The sequence below is a fragment of the Lagopus leucura genome, unplaced genomic scaffold (genome assembly GCF_019238085.1).
Source record: "Lagopus leucura isolate 7727_CA_CO unplaced genomic scaffold, USGS_WTPT01 Super-Scaffold_1, whole genome shotgun sequence".
Lineage (NCBI taxonomy): Eukaryota > Metazoa > Chordata > Aves > Galliformes > Phasianidae > Lagopus > Lagopus leucura.
The window spans coordinates 33,589,256-33,605,122 of NW_024962250.1; the positions used below are offsets into that span (position 1 = coordinate 33,589,256).

General features: G+C 43.8%; 2 protein-coding genes across 8 annotated transcripts in view; one reads left to right on the forward strand and one right to left on the reverse strand.

The window, feature by feature from the left end:
* The first annotated feature begins 15 nt into the window (after nucleotides 1-15).
* On the forward strand, nucleotides 16-10,712 carry ZFYVE21 (zinc finger FYVE-type containing 21). Of its 2 annotated transcripts, XM_042867069.1 has the most exons (8): nucleotides 16-183; nucleotides 3,354-3,404; nucleotides 4,991-5,159; nucleotides 7,208-7,283; nucleotides 7,414-7,505; nucleotides 8,265-8,318; nucleotides 9,608-9,750; nucleotides 9,974-10,712. In XM_042867069.1, exons 1-8 carry the CDS (start codon nucleotides 52-54, stop codon nucleotides 10,007-10,009), a joined length of 753 nt encoding a protein of 250 aa, XP_042723003.1. In that variant the 5' UTR covers nucleotides 16-51; the 3' UTR covers nucleotides 10,010-10,712. The 2 variants fall into 2 exon arrangements, with proteins under 2 accessions (XP_042723003.1, XP_042723012.1); XM_042867078.1 differs by lacking the exon at nucleotides 8,265-8,318 and having other exon boundaries at nucleotides 18-183.
* A 417-nt stretch (nucleotides 10,713-11,129) lies between these two features.
* PPP1R13B (protein phosphatase 1 regulatory subunit 13B) overlaps nucleotides 11,130-15,867 on the reverse strand; it is a 62,487-nt gene continuing 57,749 nt past the window's right edge. For all 6 annotated transcript variants that reach the window (XM_042866917.1, XM_042866911.1, XM_042866892.1 and 3 more), the window contains 5 exons: nucleotides 15,374-15,511; nucleotides 15,162-15,295; nucleotides 14,265-14,431; nucleotides 13,329-13,528; nucleotides 11,130-12,672 (listed from right to left, as the gene is read on the reverse strand). In XM_042866917.1, coding sequence (XP_042722851.1) covers nucleotides 12,631-12,672; nucleotides 13,329-13,528; nucleotides 14,265-14,431; nucleotides 15,162-15,295; nucleotides 15,374-15,511 — 681 coding nt within the window. In that variant the 3' untranslated portion in view covers nucleotides 11,130-12,630. The remainder of the gene's footprint in view (nucleotides 12,673-13,328; nucleotides 13,529-14,264; nucleotides 14,432-15,161; nucleotides 15,296-15,373; nucleotides 15,512-15,867) is intronic.

Consider the following 15,867-nt stretch of genomic DNA (forward strand, 5'->3'; position numbering starts at 1 on the left):
GCCAGTCCCGAGGGGCGAGTAGCGGCGGCGGCGGCGGAGCGTCGGAGGAAGATGTCGGGCTGCGAGGCTCGCGACGCCAAGAAGTTGGTGCGCTCCCTCAGCGGGCTGCGCATGGTGCCCGAGCACCGCTCCGCCCGCAGCCCCTTCGGCCTGGACGAGCCGCCCTGGGTGCCCGACAAAGAGGTACGAGACCGGGCGGGGGTTCTCTCAGCCTGCACGCCCCAGGGTCGTCTGCGGGGCCGCATCGGGCGCAAAGCGCGCGGCTCCGCTTGGCGTGGCTTAGTGGCGCCTTCAGGCCGCTCGCTGGGCGATCGGGCGTTTCGGTCAGCTTTGCTTTTCGATGCTCGTTACGTGCGCTCTGCGATCCCGACGTGCGTCCGGGTTTGGTGTAACGTGCGTCGGTCGTTAACCCGTTCCCGCAGCCCGGTGCTGGCAGGCGCAGCGGCTGTTTATTTAGCGCTAGTTGTTTGCTTATTGCCGCCGCGCTGTGGCGTGGACTCAGGCCAGCACATTTAATTGACGTGCGGCCCCGGCTAAGCAGGAGTTGTGATGAGGCTCCGTGAGTGTAAGCAGGCAGGCGTTAAGCGGGGCCGTTCCTCCCGGCTGGGAACAAGGAAGAAAGTGCTGCCCTGCAGCGGGACGGGGCTGCCCGTGCCTCCTGCAGCCCGGCTGGGCCCGGATCTGCGCTGTGCGTACCTTGGCCTCTGCTGCCTGGACACCTGAGGGCTGCCGGTCATCGGGCTTAACAGGAGTGTGGGTCACGCGATCACGGAATGGTTGGGTTGCGAGGGACTTCAGAGCCCACCCAGCCCCGACCGTGCCGCGGGCTGGCAGCCCTCCAGCAGCTCAGGCTGCCCAGGGCCCCATCCAGCCCGGCGTTGGGCACCTCCATGGATGGTTATCTTATACTAAAAGCAGTTTCCTCCCTGACATTGAACGTGGCTTGATATTTTAGCAAGTCTCAATTATAGCTGAAGAGTTCCATTAAAAAAGAAAAGTGCTTTTAACTCAAATATGTAGTGCCACCTTAATTCGACTGAAAGTTGTTGGGGGTTTGTAGTAGCATTTATTTAAGCTAGTTAGATAATATATTTAAGAATTGATGTATCTAAAATGCGTTAATCACTAGTAGAGCTCAACTGGTGATGTTCCTATAGAGGAAATGCTGCAGTAAGAGTGCTGGTAGGATGCAGAGGTGGCCAAAGCTCCCAAGATCCACCTGTGTCCCAGATCTCACATGGCTGAGGACATACACCTGTGTGAGTGGAGCTACTGGTGGGGCTCTGGGCTCGCAGCAGAGTGGAGCTGTGCTTGATGTGGCCGTGTGACAGAGCTGCTCTCCTGATAGCAAACTCTTGCAGCTCAGGCAGAGGATTGGTCACATGTGGCTGCGGTGTTATCAGAAGGCATCTCCCACTGGCATCGTTCTGGCTGGGCGTGTTATGGCACCTGTTTTGATGAGCTTGCAAACGTTGTCACACAGTCACTGTGTTAATGTGCTTCACCAGGGGTAGGCTTGCATCGCTTCTCATGTCAGCTTGTTATTGTATATGCAAATAAAGTAAGTGAAGTGTAACTAAAGCTTCCTGTCTATCTGCATTGTTCCCACTTCTGTCTGGATCTAAAATGTTGCACTAATTCCTTATCACACTTCAGCAACTGCATCAGAAGTTCCTCTCGGCTCGTAACCAGTTCTTGTTGCTCCTGCATTATTACCAGCACCCAACATCTGGTTGCTGTTCCCTTTTCATCTTGATGTATGAAGTAATCTGATACCATTGACTGTGAAATCAGTATCTTAATAATTTTAATTAATTTTTATTTAATGTCTTGTTTTCTATCTTCTCGGTTCTACGGCAGTAGTTTTGAAAAGCCTGTGCCTTGAAGACATGAAAAGTAACTCAAGTGCCATGCTTTGTTTTCTGTAAATGTGAGCAGACTTAAGCAATCCTGCCTGCCTGCATCATAAGGATGAATGGGAAGGATTTGCCTTTAAAGATGTTCTCCAGTTGCGAGCTGTTACCAGGCCAAGTCATGATGCAAATGGGTTCTCATGGTTGTGGTTACTTAAAACAGAAGTGCCACAAAGGAACAACGTGTTGAGGCTGCTTGGATTGGAACAGTTCAGTACCAAAACCCTGCTGTGAGAGCTGCTAGCACGTGCCATTTCCTTCAGATTTCCAACTGCGCTGTGCATTGGGTTTGGTATTGGAAGGTTATTGGTATATAAGGTATTGGAATTGGTCTGGAGGTTAGGAATGTTCTTCTACAAAGTCAGTATGAAATGTGAGGAAGGATAGTTCTGTTAGTTGCTGAAGAGCAACTTGTGTACTTTAACCTAATGTTGTCTGCGAAACCTATTCAAGATGGGATTGAGAAAAGCATTCTCTCCCTGGTTTGTGGCTTGTGCTTTCTGATTTCTGTCCAGAAATACAGATTTGCTTGAAGAAAATGAATCGGACTCCTGGTAAACTCAGAGTGGTTTGAAATTCTTGCTGTGCCCAGCTCCCAAACTATGGAGCGTGTCAAAACTTAAATCAGTAAACCAAGGTCAGTTTAGACAAAATGTGGTGTTAGCTGTAGAGCACTACAGAGCAAACCTCGGCACTGCAGGTGCCGAATGCTGGCGGATCACAGTCAGTGTCTGTGAGAAGCAGCTTTTATGGAGCCACTGAGAAGGGAGGTGGTTTGGGGTGAGCTCAGTACACAAAACAGTGCAGGAGCACTTCTAGTTCTGTTTTGTACAGGATTGAGAAACAGCTTCCTGTGCCAGAGATTGCAGCGTGGTTATTTCTGCTCCATTACAGCGACTGCTGCTACTGATTTGTTAAGCCTTTTGTTTAGGTGTGTGAATGTTTTGTATAAAACTGGAGTTACATGAAACTGAAATGTTTCTGGAGATTCTTCTCCTTAGCTGCTGTTCTTCTGTAGCTGTACAGCGTGGGATGGTGACTGAGAAAGGGACTTCTGTTTCACACCAGAAATCGACTCCTGAAGCTGCTGTAACTGGAGAGAGTTCTTAGAAGATAAAGAGTTTGGTATTGAACTGTATTAATTAGAAGCAAACGGTGATGACAGTGTGCTAAGCAGATAGCAGTGGCTCAGCCTAGGGGAGGTCACGGAGATGGCATTCAGCTGAACTCTGTAATGGCCTGGCTGCAAGAGTTTAGGTTTCTACAGCTGTAGGAACACGGGAAAGAATGCGGCTATGAATACGTGCCTTTGTGGAGACCCGAACACAAGGAAACGTGTTAAAGATACCTGAAATGCCATTTTGGCAAGATGCAGTACTCCTTAGGGTGAATGATGTTGGCAGATCTTACAGGTTAACATTAATTTGTACTGTTTTCTAGTGCCCGAGATGTATGCAGTGCGATACGAAATTTGACTTCATCACTAGAAAGGTAAGAGACAAAGACAAAATATAAAGCTTGAACTGTTGCAATGCCAGTGGGGACTTCTGATATAAAATGTAGATGATTGAGTAGAATTTCATGCCAAGAGTAACGGATGTTACAATAGTTTTCCTTTGTGTTCTGCCTTTTCTGGGTACAGGATGAGTTTTTCTCACTCAATTCCATTTCTGTGACATTCCTTTAGCTCAGTTTGTACCACACAGTTTGGGTTTTTTCAAAGTGCCAGGTGCTACCAGCTGGGTTTGCATGAAAAGGACACGTTGGAGCTTGTGCTGGAGTGGGCTGCCAGCATCAGCACTGACACTGAAACCAACTTAATGAGCGCAGTTCTGCTTTCAGAGATGAAATTAGTTGTGGCAGTGTGAACTAACCATGTTCTCAGGTGTAACGAATTACAGTCTGACATGAAAGAGCTCAGTTGTTACAATGGGAAGAGCTGAGAGCCAGGTTGTCCCTCAGTTCTACAAGCAGAACAGGATCTGTCTCATGGTCAGAAAACGTTCTGCTGACCGTGGGGGTTGTGCGGCCTCTTGGAAAAGCCAGCACTGATTTTAGCAGAGAGTAACGTTCCTCTGTGTGAGTGCACTGACACTCTGTGAGCCTGTGCAGGTGGAAGTGGGACTTGAAATGCACTGACATAACTGGTGGTTTTCCATCTATTTTTTGGAGAGAGAAGGAAGGAGAAATCTTAAAGCGGACATAGGAATGGATTGGCTGCAAAGCAGTAATTCATTAGGCTGCTGTATTTAACTTCTGTTAACTTTGGGAAGTAAGTGGAGGTAGCCAAGTGTAGCAGGTACTTCAGAGGACTGCGTAACGCTCGGAAGGTTAACAGTGATCAGAACTGCAGTGTATCACTTCCTTGTGTCAAGCATTTGAGGCTTGCTATGAGCCACAAAGCAGGTCCTGCTTGCCTGGGAACACTTGTTCTGACACGAGCTGCTGTCATCTGCTGAAAACTTGCATCAGGAAGAGCTGCCAGGGCTCCACACCCCAGGAGTGATTGGAGCAGAAGCCACTTTTTGAAGTTGTGCTGATTTTGCCAGACCTGATTTGAACTGGCATTACAACTTGGTTGGATTTGCACTGTGCTGCCCGATGTTTCTGATAGAGGGAGGACTTCAGGTTTAAGCTGTGAAGTTCTGTGGCTTTTTTTCATGGGAAACATTTGAGAACAAGTTTAGAGGGAGAAGAACAGAATCTGCAGTTGGAGCTCGGAAGGGACCTAGAAACTGCTCTTCTCCATTTCTATTGCCAGTGAGGCAAGGAAGGGATTTACTGCACTTTGGGTAAAATCCTTTCAGTGTCTCATTGGTCTGCTTCAGAAGTGTGTTGTCAGTGCCAGCAAAAGCTTGCAGTGCTGTTCATACTGCACACCACTCTCAGGGCTCAGTCTTCAGAGTTCTTCCCACCACTACAGCAGCTAATTGCCATTCACCTCTTGGCTGCTGTCCTGCCCCTTCGGTGTGAATATTTCACAGCTGAGAACTTCTGGTTGTTGGGTAGGAGGATGTTTAATGTAAGAACTTCAACACGTTATTCTGTAAACAAATAAAACATTCTCTCACGCTCAGCATCACTGCCGAAGATGTGGAAAGTGCTTCTGTGACAAGTGCTGCAGTAAAAAAGTGCCTCTGCCTCGCATGTGCTTTGTGGACCCTGTGCGCCAGTGTGCTGAATGTGCCCTCATCTCACAGAAAGAAACAGAGTTCTATGACAAACAGCTCAAAGTGCTCATGAATGGCAAGTACTGACTGCGTGTGTGCGTTGTTTTGGTCTCACGTCAATAAAAATGCTGTGTTAAAAAACATCTGATTGGCAGCAAGATTAATTCCTCTCGTCAAGCTGTTGCACTGCCATTTTCTATCCTTAAGACATTTCCTCGTTGTGTTTCTTGTTTGCCGCTGAATTCTGTATCGCCAGCTTATTGAGATTGAAAACAAAAAGCCATTAAAAACAAAGAACATTTGAGTGCCTCTGAGGACTGATACGTGTGCAGTTGGCACTGTATTAAAATAGTCCATCCCTTGGCCGCATTTCTGTTGCACTAAACTAGGATGAAAATGCTTAACAACAGAGATTTTGATTTTCTTTTTGATGAGATACTGCGCTTTTTTTCAAGCTTTATCTGTGAGCTTTGATCTTGTGGCCTGTGGATGTGATTGGCAGCAGGACAATTCTGCACAGCATTAAAGCTACATGCAATAAAGGAATTCACATTTCAATTACATTAAAAAAGCTGAGTTTTCAGTTTTGAAAATACTCTGATGGTTCAGGGCCTTTTGATGGGCTTTTTATTGTTGGCATGTTACAGGTGTGTATAACCAGTATGCTAAATCACAGCCTGATTAGTTCCTAAGGAGATTCTAGGGCCCCAGTACAAGAAAGACAGGGAGCTGTTGGAGAGGGTCCAGAGGAGAGCCACAAAGATGATCAGGGGACTGGAGCACCTCCCCTATGAGGACAGGCTGAGGGAGCTGGGCTTGTTCAGCCTGGAGAAAAGAAGGCTGTGGGGTGACCTCATGGCAGCCTTTCAGTACCTAAAGGGAGCCTAAAGACAGGAGGGGAATCAACTCTTTGAAAGGGTAGATAACAGCAGGACAAGGGGAAATGGATCTAAGTTGAGGGAGGGCAGATTTAGGTTGGATGTCGGGGAAATTCTCTACAGAGAGAGTGGTGAGGTGCTGGAACAGCTGCCCAGAGAGGCTGTGGATGCCCCGTCCTTGGAGGTATTCAGGGGCCCTGGGCAGCCTGATCTGGTGTTAAATGGGGAGGTTGGTGGCCCTGCATGTGGCAGGGGGTTGGAGATTCATGATCCTTGTGGTCACTTCCAACCCTGGCCATTCTGTGAAGGAGGTGTGTTCATCCCTGCAGTGCACAAACCATATATCAGTGTGCTGGGCAGGTAATGGTGATGATAGTTTTTGAAATAATGTACATTTACCTGAATATTTTCCTTGAAAAAGTTTGCCCTGCTTGCATTGATGTTATGCAGCTGAAATGTGGTTACTCGTGGCTTACCACAGACCCGCAGATCTCAGAGCAGTGGTTGTTTTGATCTCCTCGGTGGCTTTGCTGCTGCTGCAGGTTTCGTGTCAGCAGCAACCTGTGTGTCTGCATTGAGGGGTCAGCGAGGTGCAGTGAAGTGGGAAGCTGGCAGTGCGGTGAAGCTCTGAAGGTGCGTGGTATGGATGATGGAGATGGGGCACAGGCCGTTTGGCGGTGCTCTGTGTTAGCATTATTTCCCAGGCCAACGCTAGTGGGATTAGGCAACAGAGGGAGTATGAGGTACGGAGGAAATAAAGTGGTAGGCGTGTTGTCTGCTTTAATTTATGAATCACTTCAATGCTGAGATAACTTTCCTGATGTCAAAAGGGCTGTTTTGAGCAGGTGGGAAACATAAGACAGAGGCAGAAGTTTGCTGACCTCGCAGTAAGGCTGAGCTGGTCTAAAGCGCTGCAAAAGGTGGTGTTTCGTATCTGTTAAGCACGCAGCTGACAGTCACATCCTGCCATTGATCCTTCTTTGTAATTTTGGCATGATAGCATCTTTGTTTTCGTCCTTCTCAAACCCATTCTCATTTTTCAAGGATTTATCTTAGATACAGTCCCTATTTGTACAGCATGCGGGTAAAGCAGCATCTAATTGCGAACGGGCGTGATGCAGAACATAACTAAAGACTTCATGTGTTCAGTGTGGTGGGTGCAGGAAGCAAAAATGAGTTATCCTTTGTGACACTTCCATATTCCTCCCTACATACTGCACTAGAATACTGAAGCTTTTCTTCTCAGGTGCGACGTTCTTTGTAACTCTGGGGACGTCGGACAAATCGGAGCTCATGGTCTGCCGGCTCTCCAACAATCAGAGGTGAGGACAGTTGATCGACACAGCACTTGTGAACACAGCTGTATTATTATACAGTAATCCAAACATTTGATATGGATTTGATATTGTTGACAGGAAAATCAATGATTTTTTTTTTGTTGTTGTTATAAAGATACCTGGTTTTGGATGGAGACAGCCATTACGAGATTGAAATTGTACAAATCTCAACTGTTCAGATACTGACAGAGGGATTTACTCCTGGAGGTAACTTTTTCGTTCAGTACAAATTAACTGTTAAGAATAATGTGGAGCTGTAATTGTTGTTCAAGCCAGACAGTGCATTTCTGGGTTATTGGTAGTTCAGGTGTAAGTGTGTTATTTACAGCAGTTGTTGGAATAGTGTTGTGCCTGGAAAACCTTCCATGTGGCTGCTGGGATTTTGGGGGAAGCCTCAGAATTCAGAAATGATTTTAGATGAGAGAATTTCTTGGTAAACCAAAGTAAAAGTGTTCATCTCGTCTGATCCTTTCTCTTGGCTGAACTTTGAGCTCACAGAAGGGAGCTGTCAGTTTCAGTTTCAGAGTCCAGCCAGGGCTTCTCTTCTGTTTGTACAAACAGTTCAGATGAGAGTAAGAGAGAAGCTGTTTAAAAATATGAAACGGTGCTCTTAATTTTGTTCAAGATGAAGGGGTGGCCAAATTAAACTGGTAACATTTTTATCAGAAGGCAGCTATTACTGCTTCACCTCTTGACACGTTTCATAGTATTTCAGGATGAACATGATTTCATTGAAATGAGAACAAATGGGGACAGGAATTTTAATGATTACTTGTTAGCAACATCTCTGTCACTGCTGGAATCTTTAATTGGAGGGTCTATCAGACAGCATGTTAACTTTAATGAACTTGATATTCAAATCAACCGAATGTGTTGCTGAGTTGCTTAATGCTCCTGTAATTTCTTGTTCATTACTATTCTGATTGCTTTATCTTTTTGCCTGCCCGCCTTCCTTCTTGATGGTAGAAAAAGATATTCACACTTACACCAGCCTTCTGGAGAGCCAGCATATTACTGAAGGTATCACCAGTACCTTTTGTGAGCACAGCTCCCTCCAGCATGCTGTTGTGACCCTCTCCCATCTGCTTTCCTATGCAGTGTCAGCTTATTGCTTGATGTGTGTCTGTTCAACTTAAGACAAGTTATGTTCCAGTACTGATAATTCCTTCCCATCTATTTAATAAACTGAGAATGATTGTTTTGTAACTCTTTGGAGGAGAACCAAAGTACTTGAGTCCTTTCTTTGACCACGTGTGCTACTGTCTGCCCCTGTAGAGGACAGATGAGAAACTATCTTCAGTGGCATGCAGCTTTGCACATCACCCTCTTTCAACAGAGGTTTCCTGAATTGTGCACACCAGAAATGAGTAATGCATTTCCTGTGTTTTGTTGGCTAGTGCCTGGCAGTTAGTAGACAGGGTAGATGCAGTAGACAGGGATAAAGATGGTGAACTGCAGTCTGTCCCACAAGAGGAGGAAGTAACTGTTTATAAACACTGCGTGCTTTTGATCTCATTGCTTTGACCAAGATGGTCTTTGGTGTCTGGAGATGAGGGTCCTGGCTTCCACGACCCTTTCTGCTCACGCAGGCAGTTTTTGTAAAAATGTCCTCCTGTGTACGCGTGCTGTTGCTGTGGCTTTAGTTTCTGCTCTGCTACTTCAGTAAATGAGCTCCCCAACAGAGTGAATGTGAAGCAGCAAAGTGCTGTTCTAAACAAAGCAGTTCAGTTCAATTTCTGTGCATCAGGTTTGGTTTATCTTAATTTCTATGCAGCTAGAGAGACACAAGCACCTTGTTATTGCACTGCTGTCAGAACAATGTCTTTCGTAAGGGATTTCCTTCAGGAAATAAATGACATTGTTGCCCGTTGCCAGGTACTCTTGCCAAATTCCCAAACGCTGCCAGACTTGGATCGACAAGGATCCCTATTTGATACTGGTCTTGCTGGACATTGGGAATTCAGTTTAGAAACCCCAGGCTGTGTTGTGAAACCACGTCATCTATTTGAGACAGGTGGTAATACTGAAACAGGAGGGTTTTCTCAGTGTGTGCACCAGTGGCTTTTACAGGTTCCGCCTCAGTGATTGCAGGAGAGAAGCAAGCAATACCACATCTGCCCATTCCACGTCCCACTGTCCACCTTTTGTCACTGCTTCCTCTGATGCTGCACCTGTTAGTTCACCCGCAGTTGTCAGTGCTTTGATTTCAGTGCTAAGATGCTCTCTCCAAACGTGATTATTACCTAAAAGCGTTGTGCTGATTTAGTTGGTAAAACATTGCTGCTCAGGATTTCTCCTGTTGTTTTCAGGAGGCAATACCCGTGCCATAGGTATGATTCTGCAGTATAAAGTACCAGGAGCAGAGGAGCTCACACAGATGAAATTTACGGCCAGTGAAGACTTCAGCTCTAACAAGAAGCTGTCAGCAAGCTGGCTGGCAGCTATGCACAAGGTAAGCAAGGCAGGCAAAACTTACACAAGGCTGAAGAAAGTAGTAGCAGTAGGGCATGCAGTCCGTGGAGCTTTCGTTCTTTTTTGTTGTTTTTCTTCTTAATGTGCAGACTTTAAGGCCTTGTTCATAAGAAAACAGAAGCTACAGCTGCTTGCTATGCCTTTAGCCTTATGCTGTTTGTGGAGGGAATTAGTTTGACAGTAATTTTTTGCTTTCACATTAGGCAACAAAACTTCTTTATGAGTCTCGGGACCAGTAAGAAATGACCAAACTGCTTGGGAGCAGACACCAGCCTCGGAGGACCTGCATCTCACCTTGTGCTAGTCTGACAACTGGTTAACACTTTCTCTTGACTTTTTCTCATTCCAGTGTGGTTCATTATGTAAGAACTGGCACATACAATGTATTTCTGTTTTGAACCATAAGTATTCACTATAGCGTGCAATATGTATACAATTAATGCTTTAAACAGTCTCACCTTTTAAGACTTTGTATATTTTGTTAAACCTTTATTGCCTTTATTGGCACTTAATATGAAATATGAAAGTGACCTGCACTACAGCTAATGTACAGCACAACTTTTGTAGTAACAATTATATATACTGTTTGCCACAGAAAGCAAACAAAGGTGTATGTCTCTTCTGCAGAGAATAGCTTTTGGGTATAGATCTCAGGTTTTTCCCTCTATCCAAATGTTTAAAATCAGTGTACAATAAAATCTGCCTTAGATGTGGTTTCATAGAATCCACTTGATTTTTTTCTTAACATATTTCACCAAATATCACCAAATTGGAATTACATGACCTTGAAACTTCCCTTCTGTAATAACAAAGCTTCCAGAATAATTTTTAGTTTTGTATTTTCTTTTTGGAAACTAGCTTTTGTTAATCTAACTGTAATGCTGTCTGGAATTGTATACATTTTACTGTACAAATATGAATAAATTAATTCACTTATTTAAACAGGAGGTGCTGCTTACTTTCACAACGTACTGTTGTGCTACCCTCTGAATGCGGGACCCTCATTTCAGTTTTAAGCCTTGCTAATTTGCTCAATCCTCTGACTAAACCTCCTGCAGCCAACGTCTTTCTCCTTCCACTGTCCTAGACTGGTAAAAATTGAGTGAGCAAACACAAGAGGCTCAGCTTTAAGTGTAAAAGACCCTTCAGAGCTTTTGTAGCCAGGTACGAAGTTGTTGCAGTTGGAATACCAGAGCTCAGTGTCAGGTGGTTCAAAATGGACATGGCAGTCGTTCTCTGTACACCGGGTACAACAGTGAGGAAGCCTCAGTCAACAGCCAGCTGGTCTTTGGTCTTTCCTGCTGACTGAGGAAAGGCACCTACAGGTGCCACGTGGATAAAGGTCAGGGAGAATGCAGCCAGCGCCTTAGCAGTACTTTATTGTGCACAGGTACATTTTCTCTGCATTAGTGTATCGGAGGCTCTTGAATCATGACATTCATGTAGCAAATTCTTCAACAATAATACCCTTTCACTTTTCACCACAATATATACAGTTAATGCTGACCTGTGGTAAAAGCAAGTTACAGCACTGCAGAGATGGATATATAAATTATACACAGAACTTGTACATGAGGAATTAATCAAATTGCATACTGTTTAATGGGAGAAAATTACAAGAAATATGGCTACAACTTAACTTATAATGGGAAATTCAAAATATACTTTTGGTATATAAAATCATGTACAATTAAAATTCCAGTGAAGTGCTTTTTTTTTCCTTTTTTTCTTTTTTTTTTTTTGCTTGAAACTACAATGTAGTGGAATAGATTATTGCATAACTTGCCTCGGCAACAGCTGTAGGCTGCCAAGAACCACAGAAACTGTCCTCAAATTAGCTATTGCCTTTCTCAAACCCTTCTTTATAACACCTCATTTCTGTCTTCTCCTTAAGTCAACATCTCTACACACCTCACTTTCTACTTCTATTCAGTCCTTCATTTTTTCTTCTAGACTGACCTGGGCAGACTTAAATTACACAGTATTACCCTTACCAGACTCTTACCTTTCTCAACTATTGCACTTTCATCCATGCAGACATACAAATCCTTTAAGCTGCTGCAAGTTCACTATTAATTGTTCTGTCCAGAACAGTGGTTATCAGGGGAACCTTTACATTAGTAGAGGTAACACTGGTGCTGTAGGCTGAATAATAAGAAAATATAACACCAAGTGAACTATCGTGTAGGGGCTTTGAAAAGTGTACTAATACTGCTGTTTGGTTAGTTTCTCTGGCTTGATTCTAAATGCAGATTTATACTAGATGCTAGACTATGTAAAGCTTTTGGTGGGGTTGCCTGAACTAGGATGTAAGTGCAAAAGCACGTTAACACTTCATCCCAGCCTTCGTAAAGCTTTGGTGAGTACTTACTGATGAATGGAATTGGTGAAGATCTTGTGTCCTAGAACCCAAAGAGTCGATGAGTAATGAGAGAACTCAACATTCACTGGTATTGAACAAAACATCCAAAATCCTGACATGGGACAGTTACTGTGGGGTTGGAGCAAACTGGACAGCTTATCTGCACTTCGCAAATGGCACCTCTGGACATTTAACACAAGAAAGCTCCTACCACACCGAACTTCAACTCAACACATCGCTGTAGACAACAGTTGGCGGAACACTGTAGGTATGGAGATACAGCTCTCCTCATCAGTGGCGGGTCACACAGAACAGGATTCATTTACAAACTGCAGATCTTGAAACTTTTGGATGCTGTCCATTTAACAAGAGAAAGCACCATTAAAACTAAGTATCATAGTTTTATTTCTCCGTGTGAAATGATCAAAAACAATGGCTCCAGTGTATGTTTTAAGTTTCCAGTTACCAGCAAGGTGTTGCACCGTTGTACAACTGAATTCAAGCAAGGGTTCTCTGTCTAGGTTTTATTCGTGGATATAACTGTAAAAACAGAATGAAAGTATTAGGCTTTGCATGGTTGACAGCAAATTAAATATAAAATCAATTAAGTTATAACTAAGGGGTACTGATGAAACCTGAGTGTTAAAAAGAAGAGTTTTAGGGGCATGAGGGCTTTTTTATTTGTTACTGAGCTACAGCAAGTTCTTCTTCTGAAAAATTAAACCAGCAACATCAGGATGCCAAGGGCTGACTTATTTGTGCAAACAGGAGCAGATTGCTTCTCTGCAAATAACTTGGTTCTTTTAGTTGAAGATCCCACCCTAGGTTAGGAGATTCTTTTATGGAAATACAGGAGTTCCCTGTCAAGCCCCCAAAAGAGCTTATTTCACACTCTCTGTCCACTTGGTGGCCTTCCATTCCTGGACTTTTTTGATAGCAGTGTTACATTTGCTGAGAGCTGCATAAATGACTTGCCTGAAGCTGCCACCTTCAAGGCTTTTTCCCATTTTTAAGTATAAATGTATGTTTATCTCGTGCCAGGTATTAAAAGCCTTCCTAAGTATCTTCCTGGGCCAAAACTTAGGCTGCCTAATAAAGCCACCACACTTCAATGGCAGAGCATTGAGACGATGACCACAGATCCTACGTCAGGGACAAGTAGAACAATGAAAGGCAAGTGGTAATTCAGCACTTACCCCAAGAAGATTTTTAGGCACATAGCCTTCTTTATCATTGAGGCGGGCCCACCACCACTCCGTCTCGTTGTCATCCTTGCGTCTCAGAATAGTAATGGCATCGCCCTCGTGGAAGGACAGCTCATCGCTGTTCTGGGCTTCGTAATCCCACAGTGCATACACCACTCCTTTGTTCATCACTCCCAACTTCTCCTGCACTCCTGTGAACAATAAGTTAGCGCAGTAGATGGCAATCTATTTTTCCCCGAGACTTCTGGTGTGGCTCAAACATTAGTCTCATTATTAACATTTCATACACAATTTTCAGCAACAGCAACTTTATAATCTTACTTCTATTCAAAGGAGGACAAAAACAGTTTGACAACTGTTTGAGCAAAGCAACTTTATAGAACTGGTGTGTTTCTCAAAGGCCTCGGTTCCGTACCAGAGCTTGCACACACTGCATACAGCACTGCTTGAAGCTTCTGAAAGTCTGCACAGTGTCAGAGCCTGAATTAAGCTTATCTCCATCTCCATAAATTAAAGTTTTTTCTGCTCCATCAAGGTACTTTCCTTGCAAAATATGTCTTAGTAACTCAGCACATTCTCTAAGCTAATTATTCATAATGCATACATGTTTCTGAAGGTGATCTGCTAAAAATTTGTTGGAATATTTCTGTCAAGATACTTGACAACTCACTGGTACTGTGAAAATCTCCCTGTGGAAGCATTTCCTTGAAATTAAACCCAACTGTAGCGTCAGATGGAGTCTGCAAGTCAAGAAGGAAAGGACTACGAGCAACATAACAACCAAAGACTGCTCTGTTTTTACCATTTTGAAAGAACAGGTGCAGGGCAGCCTGGAGCCCAAGCAGATGTTTCCTTCAGGTCAGTGCCAGAAAAGGGACAAATTTTAGAAGAGAGAAAACAAGTTTGTAAAGAAGTGTCATAGCTCACCGTACAAGAACTGAGAACACTGGATATAACCTTCTTCCATCTCTTCACACTTGTCTGCAGCAGTTTCTATATCACTTATAGTTGAAGCAAAAATAGCTGCCCCAGATTCAACCAATAGCTTACAGAGATGAACACTATTGCAAGAAGCTGCACAATGCAAAGGTGTCCTGAAATAAAGCAAAAATGTAGGAATGAAGAAAAATAAATGCCAGGAATCCTAGCTATTTTGTCTTGCAATACAGATTGTCTGTTATTAAAGGAAGTTGTTCTTTATGGGACACGCATGCACTGTTCAAAACAGGCCAAATGACTCTGAGTGGATTCCAGCATTGGCCTGACTCCAGTAAAGCCAAACATAAAATAGATGTCATTTTATGTCGACTTGCATAGCTTGCAGTGCTGCTGGATATAAAACCAGTATTTTCCAATATTAGGAAATTTGAAAGGCAAGATAAGGTGGGGACAAACTGCTCAGCCGCATGGCAAGGTTCCACATCTCCTCCAAACTCTTGACAGATGCTACATCTACCTGCTAGGCTGCATTCTTCACAAAATCTGTGAATGGGTTATGTGAAAATGAAACTTCAATACATTTTTGTCATTCATTATTTAAAGTTTAATTACTGCAGCCTGTGAACAAGAAATTCACCTGTACTTCTAAGTAAAAACAAAACGCACCATAATTTATAATGTGAACCTGCTTGCCCGTGGGCTCAACGGGCCTGTCAACAACGGAGCTTTGTATTGGAGTTTGTTACCATCTCAAAATTAGCAAGTCCTCATTTGCTGGGGACAAAGGAGAAGGAAATGGATCCCCAAGCAGGTCCCCGCTAAATACTGAATTGGCATCAAAACAGTGTTCCTTCAGATGCTAAGTTAAAAAATCTTGCCACTTACCACCCATCACTATCTGCTGCATTTACATTTACTCCAAAATCAAGCAGGAACTTCACAATGTGGTGATGACCAGCACACACTGCATTATGCAAAGGTGTAATTCCTTCATCATTGGGCTTACTGGGATCGTCAACCTATGGAAAACATGAAATAGTTCAGCACTTTTTTTTTTCTCTAGTATAGAAAGAAGTTCCATTTGTTTGGAAACTCACCTCATATATGATTCTTTGTACAAGATCAAATTCTCCCTCCAAAGAAGCATCTAGGAGAAGGGCCAATGGATTGAACTTCACTCTCAAACCGTGGCCTGTTCTTTCAGAGTTAGGTTTCTTCAGGTTGGTACGTTTGGTCTGAGTGGAAACGAAGGTTTAAAGGCATTATTTCAGGTTGCAGGAGTAGTGCAAACCATCCAGTTACTCCTTCACTAGAGAAGGAATCCCATCCTTCAGTGGTCATAAGAATGAAGCAAATGATTCTATTATAAATCCTTTTAATAACAGAGTTGATATCTTACTATATCTTAGTAAAGATCAGAAAGCATGCCAACATAATCCAGCTACTCCTATTTAAAGCCATTGAGCACAAGGAACAAAGTACTCAAACCAATGGCTTTTGAGCACCACAATCCTAATGTGTATAATGTGAGCTGGATGTGTCTCTGGTGGATGGTCTGAAGCACTGTCAAAGCTTAGATTAGAAAGCATGA

Coding starts and splice junctions, on each gene's coding strand:
- ZFYVE21 (XM_042867069.1), top strand. CDS start 52: ATGTCGGGCTGCGAGGCTCGCGACGCCAAGAAGTTGGTGCGCTCCCTC. Junction 5,160..7,207: donor GCTCAAAGTGCTCATGAATG/GCAAGTACTGAC, acceptor TTTTCTTCTCAG/GTGCGACGTTCTTTGTAACT. Junction 7,284..7,413: donor CGGCTCTCCAACAATCAGAG/GTGAGGACAGTT, acceptor GTTGTTATAAAG/ATACCTGGTTTTGGATGGAG.